Raw genomic sequence first — 12,614 nt, 5'->3', positions numbered from 1 at the left:
TATACAACTGTCTACCACATTCATTGGGCCTAGTTTGGTCATCTGCAGGTTTCCCCCACTATCATTCCAGAGTCAATGAGCTCTCATTAGCTCAGGTCAGCTGCTTCTGTGGGTATCACCATCATGGTCTTGACCTCTTTGCTCATATTATCACTCCTTCTCTTGGACTCTGGTTTCCAGTAGCTTGGCCCAGTGCTTTTCTCTAGATCTCTGTATCTACTTCTATTAGTTGCTGAATGAAGGTTCTTTGATGACAATTAAGGTAGTCATCATTCTGATTACAGGGGAAGGCCAGTTTAGGCATCCTCTCCACTGTTGCTTAGACTATCAACTGGGGCCATCCTTCTGGATTCCTGGGAATTTCCCTAGTGCCATATTTCTCACTAGCCCTTTGGTGACTCCCTCACTTTTATTGTAAAACTGTTTAGAGGAGCTAGGAAATGGAAACAGCATATGTGCCTGTTGATAAATGGGAAAGAACATACAATGGGAAATGGGAAATGTGGGACAAACACAGGATGGGTTGTTTATCACCATTCTGCTATTTAAGAGAGCATGTATGGAACTGGAAGTACGAGAAACCAAACCAAATGACATTTATACATAGAAAGCGTCTGTGGCAACTGCTCACCCCCAAAAAGTAACAGTGTGGACAGAAAGCCATCAAAGAGAACTCTTAAACATTGTGATAAGGATGCTGAGGTGTAGTTCTCCACAGTTGATGGTTTCTGACCATGGTGCAGTTGGGAAGGGCTCAGTTTTCTTTAACTGGCTCACCATGCTCCAGTGAGTATATGAGCAACACAAATTGGACATTATTCTTCTTCATCTTCCTCTTTATAATACTCCTGTTTCTCTTCCTCTTCCTTTTTTGGAGGGGGAAGGTCACAAGGAGGACTGGGAAGTGAGTGTGATTGGGGTGCATGATGTGAAGTCCCCAAATAACCTATAAAATATTATGCTGGAAAAATTACTAGCATGAATAAGGGGAAAGAAAATGAAAATAAGACTTTTTCCTTAGAGACAAAAATCGAGAAATGTATGTGGTGATTAGTATGATTTGCTTCTACTCTGATTTCCTGAGCAATGCAATGCATTGTCAGATGCCAAAACCCCAAGCTGAATTGAAAAATAATAGTCTTGTGGGGCATAGTGGGGGCAGGTCTCTGTGAGTTTGAGGTCAGCTTGGTCTACATACAGACTTCCAGGTCAACAAGGCATACACAGTGAAATATTATCTTGAAAAGTAAACTGAAAAAACAGTGGTCTTTTAGCACAAATGTTCTATTAGCAAAAGTTGGAAGGTCTATGGAAAGCCTTTCTTGAAATTTCCTAGCACATTTCCCTTTTCTCTTTATTGTTAATAGTAATAAATCCCCAAAGCAGGGGATAATGTGTACCGACTGGCTAATTAGGAGCTGTGCGCGGAACCCCCAAGGCCACACAACTGAAGTAATTAGGTAGTACCTTCAGACTTGTAATTTGTCAGCTTCAGTCAATGCCTCTTACTTCTTTTGGACACCGTCTTTAACTTGAGCCTGTCTTGTTTTCCAGTCCTGAGCATTCAGCCTGTGGATTTGGTGAATACTGTGCAGGAAGGAAGCAGTTGGTGATGCCCCTGCAGAGACCCATCCTAGTGCAGTAAGTGCGCATTGAGATGCTAGAAGGGTAGAGGCACTGTCAGCAACACTGTCTTTGTCATGAAGAAATGTGGCTTTTGGGATCGAGGGGAGGATAACAGCATGCAAATATTCTGCTCTGAGGACTGAGCTGACTTTTGGGATTGGTTGGCTTCCAGGAACTCTTAGAATCTGCTCTCTTCCCACACTGATTCTCAGTCCTGCTGGCAGCTCCCATACATTACTAGGCAAGGCGTCTTATTTGGGCAGGAAAGTTAGCATAGAGTTCTTTCAACTAGATGAAAAACCTCCTTCTGGGAGGCTTAAGACTCTATATTTCTCATTTGTGTATGTAGAATTTATGATCAGATAAAGGAGTGAATGCTATATAGAAAAATAGCAAAGGTAATCTTATAGAAAGGATATTTTTATAGGACTGACTATGGGATTTATACAAAATTCTAGAAAATAAAATATTTCATAAATACTTCTTAAAAGTTCATCATCATTTAATTATTTCAGGTATGTTGGTCAGTAAAGCATTATGTGGTCAGGGCACTTTAGAGTTATATGCACATTTGTCAAAGTGGAAGTTCGGCAGAGTCAAAGTCAGGGACTGAAGGTGTTTGAAAACAATCTAAATAGGCCCTAATTGTCATTGATTAATGAAATTGTCATTGATTAATGAAAGAGAAAAATCAAAGAATTAAACAGCTCCATGAGTTAAATGGAACATAAAAAATTCTCTGGGATTATGAACTTTCAGTGATATTTTGAATCTCAAAAATGTGACCTTTAGCCTTACAGAAATTTTATAAATAGTCCATATCAAAATCTTTAGTCTTACAGACTATCATATCAAGACAATTCATACATCATCTTAGTATAACATAGATATTTTAGGTAGTATCTTGAATTCCTTTAGTTAGAATTGTATTTTCTCAGCATGGGAAGGATATTTTAAATTATATTTTTATTATTTTGTATTTTGTATATTTTGTAATATATTGTGATCAGGGATGGTATATTTAATTATTTTGGTCTTGCAATCTCTTCCTAAGAATATCTCTAATGTAAATGAGTGTAGAAAGGGATGAGTAAGTAATACAAGCCAATGGGAAATAAGTTGTATTTGTGCCTTTGTGCTATATAAAAAGGAATAAAAGTAGGAGGGGACTTGTTGATAAAAAAGATGTCATCATGGGTGAGAAATGGATTGATGGGGTAATGGGATAATATAATCATAATATACTTTATATATGTATGAAATTGTCAACAAAAATAAATTTAAAAAGAATAGTGAGATTGTAGCAAATTGGAAACATTGCCAAAGATGTACAGTCACCTGATAATTTTGCAAGACAGAATCAGATGCTTTAGTCCAAGATACAGACACAGTGTTGATTGATGATAAGCTTGTCACTTTTGCTAACTATCTTTTCATTTCTAAAAGCTGTCCAAACAATATAGAACGACAAAACCTGACACGTGTCTCCGAATTCCATCTTATGAGATTCTCTGATGATCCAAGACTGCAACCCATCCTCTTTGGACTGTTCCTCTCCATGTACTTGGTCACGGTGCTTGGGAACCTGCTCATCATCCTTGCTGTCAGCTCTGACTCCCACCTCCACACCCCCATGTACTTCTTCCTCTGCAACCTGTCCTTGGCTGACATCTGTTTCATCTCTACCACAGTTCCAAAGATGATTGTGGACATCCAAACTCACAGCAAAGAGATCATCTATGTGGGTTGCCTTACACAGATGTCATTTTTGATCCTTTTTGGATGTATGGATGGCATGCTTCTGACTGTGATGGCCTATGATAGGTTTGTGGCTGTCTGTCATCCTCTGCATTACTCACTCATCATGAATCCTCGCCTCTGTGGCCTTTTAGTTTTCCTGTCATTTTTGGTTAGTCTTATGGATTCTCAGGCACACAACTTCATTGCCTTACAAATCATCCACTTCAAAGATGTAGCAATTTCCAATTTCTTCTGTGACCCTGCACAACTCCTTAATCTTGCTTGCTTTGACACATTCATTAATAACATAGTCATGTATTTTGTTGGTGTCATCTCTGGTTCACTTCCTTTCTCTGGAATTTGCTTCTCTTACTACAAAATCATCTTCTCCATTCTGAGAATCCCGTCACCGGGTGGGAGGTGGAAAGCCTTCTCCACCTGTGGCTCTCACCTGGTAGCTGTTTGCTTATTTTATGGAACAGCCATTGGAGTATACCTTGGATCAGCTGTATCACATTCTTCCGGCAGTACTGCGGTGGCCTCACTGATGTACACTGTGGTCACACCTATGCTAAATCCCTTCATCTACAGCCTGAGGAACAAGGACATGAAAAGAGCAGTGAGGAGACTCCACATCAGAACACTGTAGTTTCAGGGCCCGTGGTACCCATTTAGAGTGTGGGTTGGTAAGTGCAGCAGAGCAAAACCTCTAGACCATGCATCCTGATTCTGCAGCTACATTGATTTTAGATTTTGATGATTTAATCCCCATTTACATTTCATAATAGAATAGTAGTTGGCAAAGTTGTGGAGCGAGAGGAAGGAAAGTTTAAAAGTATATACAATTTTTGGATTAGCGAAGACAAAAATGTACTGTAGATGGATGATAGTGATGGTTACATAACAATGCGAATGAAACTATTACCAATGAGGTAGACATAACAGTACTTAAAATACTTATTTTTCTATCTTACTAATGTTTTACCATTACAAACAGTGACAAAAACCACCTAGGCATCAGAAAAACTGTGAAAGAAATGAATACTACACACGAGTTGCTCATGAGGTGAGAGGAGACCTAAATTTTCATAAATATTGATTTTCTATTTTTCTTCTCCCATTATGACTAGAAAATCACTAGAAATTGAGAAAACATGGATTAAACTGAGTAATTTCAAGGTTGATTTTACAAGGTCATACAGATGTCAAGATAAGTCAGCTCCTAAGTGTACTAGTTCCAACACATGGGCGCTGCTTTCTCTTCCTCCCATTGTTGTCTGAATTGGAACACTTCTAAGGCTGTACCACTCCTAAAGATGTAGCCTGAGCTCCTGGTAAGTAAAGAACATTGAACATCCTTGGTCATGATTCAGCACAAAAGCACTTCAGCTCATGGGTGTTGAAGGGATGGTACGTAGAAGAGGGACTTCCAGGAAAATATGTTTTATTATCAACAAAACAAATATGATCATTTGTATAGCTGGATGGAAAAATGTTGACTTGCAAAACTTCAGTTTAGGAAGAGCATAATTATGTTCTTTGCTGAGATGGAAATCCTGGAATTTCTATCCAATCCTCTCACACTACTTGCACTTACCACAGGTCCTCTCCACGCGCTAGCAGAAAGATGTGCCCCTTTAATGTCTTCCTCCGAACTTCAAAGGGTTATTGAAGTAATGATAACCTCATGAAAGATTTATTATTTTGGTTTTAGCTCTGGAGACTGAATCTGGGTAAGCGCTCTGACACTGAGTTAAACTCCAAACCTGAAAGAATTCTAGATAAAAGGCTCTCTATACTCTGAGTCATATGTGCTGTGTGGTATGCATCATTTTGCATGTACAGTCTAAGTTATAATACTCATTTTTTTTGTTATTTTACACATAATTTTTATTGTACCCTACTCTAGGTGTTTCAGTAGGAACAAATGAAGCCATATCAAAATATAAGCCTGGTGTGGTTGTGCAGACTTTTAACCTCAACACTTAGAGGTAGAAGCCAGCAAATCTTTGTGAGTGCTAGGTCAGTCAAGGCTCTGTAGTCTGCTGTATCTCAAAAAAAAAAAAAAAAAAAAAAAAAGCACAACCAAACCAATCCCAAACTAAACCACTAAACCACAACAACAGAAATAACAACAGCACAGGGATGTCAGAATACAGAATACCTTGCAAAGAGGGTCTGGCAGCTTGTTTATTTATTGTGTGTATGTGAGTGACATACATACCACAGTGTGTATGTGGAGTTCAGAGGACAACTTGAAGGAGTCAGTATTCTCCTTTAGACATGTGTGTTCCATGACTTGAACTTAGGTTGTCATACTTGTTTGCAATATTTACTGGTCCCCACCTCCCACCCCACAGATGGTTTTCCTGACAAATCAGTCATTTCAGTTACTTGATGTTTCAGGAAGATTGAGCTTACTAACTGTGCTCTTCTTAAGTGGGAATCCACACTTCAGACATCAGTGGGTGGTGCCTGCTGTATCAGCTATAGGATAGATGGGTATAGATTATAGGCTAAGTTCACAGATAGACACATGATAACTCAGCATAAATAAATGCATCTGTCTACATTTTTACTTCTCTTTTAATCTTCAGTTAGTCTCAAGAGGAGGCTTGAAATATGGATTTAATTTTATTCCTTTTAAGATACAGAGAGTTAAAAATGTTCTGCCTCTGTTTTAGTTTTTAAGACCTTGGGGTTTCTTAAACATTTTGATAGAGGTTTGGTGTGTGGGTTAGTGGAGGAGTGTTTAGTTAGCATATATTAGGCCCTAAGTGTGATACACAGCCCAGCAAAAATGTGTTTTATTTTTATGTGTATGAGTGTGTGTTGTACATGTGTATGTGTATCCATGTGTGTTGGCATGTCTTTTACATGTATATGCAAGCTTATGGAAGGCACAAGTTGACACTGTGTTTCTTTCTTCATTGCTTTATACTTTATGTTCTGAGTTAGAGTCTCTTGGTTGAAAACAGAGCTTACCCATCGTTGAGGTAGGCAGTTCCCTCTATATCACTGAGTGGTGGGGTTGTAGGTAGCCTCAACATCTGCTCAGCTTTTAATGTAAGGGCTGGGCATCTGAACTTCAATCATCATATTTTCATTGTAAATATTTTATTCACTAAGCCATCTACATAGCCTCAAAAATATTCTGAAAGTTGGAAATATAAAAAAATTTAGTGTATTTGATGAAATAGTGATAGTTTTCTATTCTGTCTGCTCTCCACATTTTACCTATAATGCACAGCAGTTTGTTAAAATGGCTAAAACTTAGTATTGTTATCTAAGGTGATTTCTAGTTGGTACAAATACATTGAGCAAGGGTTAAGTGATGAATAGCCTGTTTGTGATTAGTATAAAATATATTTAGAAAATTATAAAATATAGAGAAAGTAAAAATTTGGTATCAAATTGGAAAGAAATACGTCAATGTATCATTATATGTGGATGATATGATAGTATACATAAGTGACCCAAAAGTTCGACTGGGGAACTCTTATAGCTGATAAACACCTTCAGCAGAGTTGTTGGCTACAGAATTAACTCTCAAAAATCAGTAGCTCTTCTATAAACAAATGACAGACTGAGAAATCAGTCAGATAAATAATATATTTTGCAAAATCCTCAAAAAATACAAAATATCTTTGGGGTATATGTATACAAACAAATGAAAGATTTATATGATAAAAATTCAAGTATTTGAAGAAAGAAAGTGAAAAAATATCAGAAGGTGACAAGATCTTTCATGTTCATGGATCAGTAGGATTAGTATCGTAAAAATGGTCATCCTATGGAAAATAATCTACAGATACAATACAATCTCTATCAAAATTCCAATCCAATTTTTCATAGACAAAAGGACAATTATCAATCTGTTATGGAAACATAAAAACAGTGCTGTGGAGTATTATTTCAACTAGACAAAGATATGTTACATTTTTTTATGCTGTGAAGTTACTTTTATTATGTGAAGGTGTGTTTTATTTGCTTTTGCTGTATTTGTTAAAAATGTAAAGATGTGTTACATTTGTTTGTATTGTATTTGCTTAATTATGAAAATATGTGTTGCATTTGTTTTGCCTTACCTGCCTAAGGCACTTACATGGTCTAATAAAAAGCTGAAAGACCAGTGACTAGGCAGGGGAAGGTTAGGCAGGGTTGGAGGGTAGAGAGAATATGTAGTAGAAGAAATCTAGGTTTGAAAGAGAAGAAGGAAGAGAGAACAATGGAGAAAGAGAGGGACACACCTGGGGGCAGGAGCCAGGCAGTCACCAGCCTTGGGGATAGTAGGAAAGTAAGTCATACAGAAAGAAAGAAAGAGACAAATAAAGAAAGGTAGGTAGGAAGGAAAAAAGTCTTGAGACAAAATGTAGAGGAAGAGAAACAGATTAAGTTATAAGGGCTAGCAAGAAACAAGCCTAAGATAAGGCTAAACATTCATAATTAATAATAAGTCTCTGTGTCAAAATTTAGGAGCCAGTAGCCCAAAAGAAAAAAGCCTTTTATATCTCAGGATGTCTAAAATAATCCAGAAAAATAAAAGAACTTATGAAACTCATCATCCCTCATTCTAAACTATACTACAGAGCTACAGTAGTAATAAAAACAGGATGGTATTGTCATAAAAACAGACAGAATTGAAGATCCATACATAAACCAACACATCTATGGACACTTGATTTTTGATAATGAATCCAGAAATACACACAGGAAAAAGAAAGCATCTTAAACAAATGGTGCTGGTCTAAGTGGATGCATGCATATAGAAGAATGTAAATAGATCTATACTTATCACCCTGCACAACACTCAAGTCCAAGTTGATCAAAGAGTTTAGCATAAAACCAGGTACAATGAATCTAATAGAAGAGAAATTGGAGAATAGCCTCAATCTCATTGGCACAAGGGAATGCTTTCTGAACACAATACCATTAATGCTGGCACCAATATCAACAATTAATAAATTGAACTTCATGAAACTAAAAATCTTCTTCACAGCAAAGAATGTGTTTTGGACACAGTGTTAGCCTACAGAGAGGGAACAGATTTTAACCAAGTCCACACCCAATAGTGGGCTAATATAAAAAATGCAAGATATAAAGAATGCAAGAAACTTGATATAAAAAGACTAAATAACTCAATTTAAAAATTGGGTACAGTTCTAAAGAGAATTACAAATAGAGAAAATTCAAATGACTGAGAAACACATAAATAACGTTCAACATCATTAGACATCAGGGAAATGCAAATGAAAACTACCTTATGATCCCACTTTATACCTGCCAGAATGGCTTAGGTCAATAACACAAGTGACACTCATGCTGGCAAGGATGTGGAGCAAGGGGGAATAGTCATGTTATTGGTGGGAGTTCAAACTTGTATAGCCACTATGGAAATCAGATGGGAATTGATTTACCTTAAGATCTGGCTATACCATTCTTGGGCATTCACCCAAAGGACACTTCATTCTACCACAGAGGCTATTGTTCAAACATGTTCATTGCTGCTCTATTCATAAGAGCCCAAAATTGGAAGTAACCTAAATGTCTCCCAACAGAAGATAGTTAAAAAAAATTGGTGCATTTACACACTAGAATATTACTCAGCTTCTAAAAATATGACACCATTACATTTACAGGCAAGATGGATGGAACTAGACAAAAACACTGTGGGTAAGGTAATCCAGAATTAGAAATTTAAATATGGTATATATTTGCTTATATATGGATATTAGCCATTAAATAGATGATAACCAAGATATTATCCATAAACCCAGAGATATTAGGTATAGTGGAAGCCGTTAAAAGGACACATGGATCTTCCTGGGAATGGGAAGTAGAATAGATTTCATGGGTAGACTGGAGCAAGGAAGATGCATGGGAGGGAAGAGAATAGAAGGATCAGGTGGGAGGGGAGAGGAGAGTTGGCACTGAGGGAGATAGTCAGGGGAGAAACTAGAACTAAAGAATGTTTTAGTAGTGGTATGGAAAACTAGTGCAGTGAAAACTTCCTGTAATATCTGAAGGCAATCACGATAAAGTCTCCAAATAATGAGGGAGATGAAAACCCTACTGGCCATCTCTAGTCACTAAATGAAGCTTCCCATGCTGGAACTGGGTTTTATCCAGTTGAGTTGTTGGCTAGTGGGGTTCCATGGAAATTCTCAAATAACCCAGGATGTTGCCGAGACAATAGGTAGCTCACCACAAATTGACAACAAGGCCCCATTGCTGAAGACAATACCTACACAACTCATTGAACATGGAGATGGCCCAGCTGATGTCAACATAGAACCTTTGACACATGTTCTAGTGTCTGTGACATGTTACTACTCTTTAGGCTACCAAAAGAGAAATGTAAACACCAAATGTAACCTCAAATCTTTTGATCTACAATCTGTCCTGCCTGCAAAATATGCTTCAGCACAAACCTTGTTGGAGTAAAAAACCAAATGTCTGATTTGACATCAGGCCCACTCCCAGAGATAAAACACATAACAGACATTGCTTGGGTGACCAAGAACCAGAGTAGATAACCAAGAGAACTAGGGTAAAAGCAAATACTACTGGTCTGAAAAACGGTAATAATAAAGTGACTCCTAATGATATTCCATTACTTTCATAGTTGGTACCTTATTCAGTCATTATCTGAGAAGCTTACTCCTGTAGCAGATGGAAACAAATACAGTGACCCACAGTCAGACATTATGAGAGAGAGAGAGAGAGAGACCTTGGGGCCCACAACTCTAAATGTCTCCATTAAATCCTCCTCCAAAGAGGCCAGGTAACCCCTCAGAAGAGGAGACAGAGACAGAGGGGATGGAAGATACCAGGAGAACACGGCTCTTTAAAACCACTGACCGAAACTCATATGAACTCAGAGACTGAAGCAACATGTACAGACCCAGGCCAGCTAGCCTTGGTGAGTTTCCGATAGAACATCCCCATTGTCTCAGTGTGTGGATGCACCCCTCGCGGTCCCGAGTTTCTTGCTCGTGCTCTCTCTCCTTCTGCTCCTGATTTGGACCTTGAGATTTCAGTCCGGTGCTCCAATGTGGGTCTCTGTCTCTGTCTCCTTTCATCGCCTGATGAAGTTTAATATTCAGGAAGATGCCTATATGTTTTTTTTTGGGTTCTTCTCTAGGATTACGAATTATAGGCTCAATGTCCTTTATTTATGGCTAGAAACCAAATATGAATGAGTACATCCTCTGTTCCTCTTTTTTGGTCTGGCTCACCTCACTCAGGATAGTTTTTCTATTTCCGTCCATTTGCATGCAAAATTCAAGAAGCATGGGATAAAACTGGACTCGCTGAACATAGCGGACAATGAGGACTACTGAGAACTCAAGAACAATGGCAATAGGTTTTTGATCTGACTGCACGTACTGGCTTTGTGGGAGCCTAGGCAGTTTGGATGCTCACCTTACTAGACCGGAATGGAGGTGGGTGGTCCTTGGACTTCCCACAGGGCAGGGAACCCTGATTGCTCTTCGGGCTGATGATGGAGGGGGACTTGATTGGGGGAGGGGGAGGGATATGGAAGGGGGTGGCGAGGAGGAGGCAGAAATCTTTAATAAATAAATAAATAAAAAAGAAGCACATAACCAAAAAAAAAAAAAGAAAAAAAAACCATGTACAGTGCAGCCATGTATTTGCACAAGGTCCCCTGCATATTTACTGTAGTTTTAAGTTTACTACTTTCATGGGAATCCTGAATGTGTAAAGGAGAGGGTCACTGATTCTTGTACATTCTCTCCAGAGCTCTTTTATTTTTCTGTTTGCTCATCTTGTCCTATTTCAATAGGATGATTTTCATTTTTCCTTATATTTTAGGTTTTTTTTTAATGTTTTATTGTTACCTCCTAGAAGTATTTTTTTTTCTAATGAGAGACAGAACGGGAGTGAATCCAGATGGTAAAGGAAGTTGGGGAGGAACTGGAAGGAGCAGAGGGAAGGAAAACTGTTTTCAGATTATATTGTATGAGAAAAGAAACTATGTTTAATAAAAATTGAAAGATTTGGTATCTTATCTACTATCTATCTATCTATCTATCTATCTATCTATCTATCTATCTATCTATCTATCATCTATCTATCTATCTATCATCTATCTATCTATCTATTATCTATCTATCTATCTATCTATCTATCTATCTATCTATCTATCTATCTATCTATCTATCTATTATCTATCTATCTATCTATCATTTATCTAACTATCTATCATCTATCTATCTATCTATCTATCTATCTATCTATCTATCTATCTATCATCTATCTATCATCTATCTTCCTTTTATTGAAAATAGATTTTTCCTTTTTCTTTTTTTTAATTAAATCACTGCTTGGCCCATTAGCTTTAGTTTCTTATGGGCTAATCCTTACATTTTAATTTAACCCATTTCTTTTTTTAATTAAAATTTTCACCTCCTCCCATTTCCCTCCCCCTCCCTGTCTCCCCTTTCCCGTCCCTTTCCAGTCCAAAGCGCAGTCAGGGTTCCCTGCCCTGTGGGAAGTCCAAGGCCCACCCCCCTCCATCCAGGTCTACTAAGGTGAACATCCAAACAGACTAGGCTCCCACAAAGCCTGTACATGCAGTAGATTCAAAACCCAGTGCCACTGTCCTTGGCTTCTCGGTCAGCCCTCCTTGTCAGCCACATTCAGAGAGTCTGGTTTGATCACATGCTCCATCAGTCCCAGTCCAGCTGGCCTTGGTGAACTCCCATTAGATCAGTCCCACTGTCTCAGTGTGTAGACGCATCCCTCATGGTCCTGACTTCCTTGCTCATGTTCTCCATCCTTCTGCTCTTCATTTGGACCTTGGGAGCTCAGTCCAGTGCTCCAATGTGGGTCTCTGTCTCTATCTCCATCCATCGCCAGATGAAGGTTCTATGGTGATATGCAAGATATTTATCAGCTGCCCAAGGAACAAGCTGGGGACATCTCCTTGGATACCTGGGAACCCCTCTAGAGTCAAGTTCTTGCCAACTCTAAAATGGCTCCCTTAATTAAGATATATACTTCCCTGCTCCCATATCCACCCTTCCTCCATCCCAACCATCCCATTTCCCCAAACTCTCCCCATCCTCCCCTTCTCACTTGTCTCTCCCCATCTCCCCTTACCCCCACTCCACCCCCACCCCCAAGTTCCCAATTTTTGCCTGGCAATCTTGTCTACTTCCAATATCCAGGAGGATAACTATATGTTTTTCTTTGGGTTCACCTTCTTATTTAGCTTCTCTAGG

At 38.5% G+C, this 12,614-nt stretch overlaps 1 protein-coding gene across 2 annotated transcripts; it reads left to right on the top strand.

Annotated features, from left to right (window-relative positions):
* Positions 1-1,338: 1,338 nt before the first annotated feature.
* On the top strand, positions 1,339-4,015 carry LOC130873217 (putative gustatory receptor clone PTE01). Of its 2 annotated transcripts, XM_057767861.1 has the most exons (2): positions 1,339-1,356; positions 3,053-4,015. In XM_057767861.1, the coding sequence occupies exon 2, from the start codon at positions 3,128-3,130 to the stop codon at positions 4,013-4,015; it is 888 nt and encodes a 295-aa protein (XP_057623844.1). In that variant the 5' UTR covers positions 1,339-1,356; positions 3,053-3,127. The 2 variants fall into 2 exon arrangements, with proteins under 2 accessions (XP_057623844.1, XP_057623845.1); XM_057767862.1 differs by lacking the exon at positions 1,339-1,356 and having other exon boundaries at positions 3,050-4,015.
* The last annotated feature ends 8,599 nt before the right edge of the window (positions 4,016-12,614 follow it).

Source organism: Chionomys nivalis, chromosome 4 (assembly GCF_950005125.1).
Source record: "Chionomys nivalis chromosome 4, mChiNiv1.1, whole genome shotgun sequence".
Classification (NCBI taxonomy): Eukaryota; Metazoa; Chordata; class Mammalia; order Rodentia; family Cricetidae; genus Chionomys; species Chionomys nivalis.
Note: the sequence above shows the minus strand (reverse complement) of the source record. Positions and strands in the feature narration are given on the sequence as shown.

What these genes read in the sequence shown, in the direction of transcription:
- LOC130873217 (XM_057767861.1), top strand. Translation starts at nt 3,128, where the DNA reads ATGAGATTCTCTGATGATCCAAGACTGCAACCCATCCTCTTTGGACTG.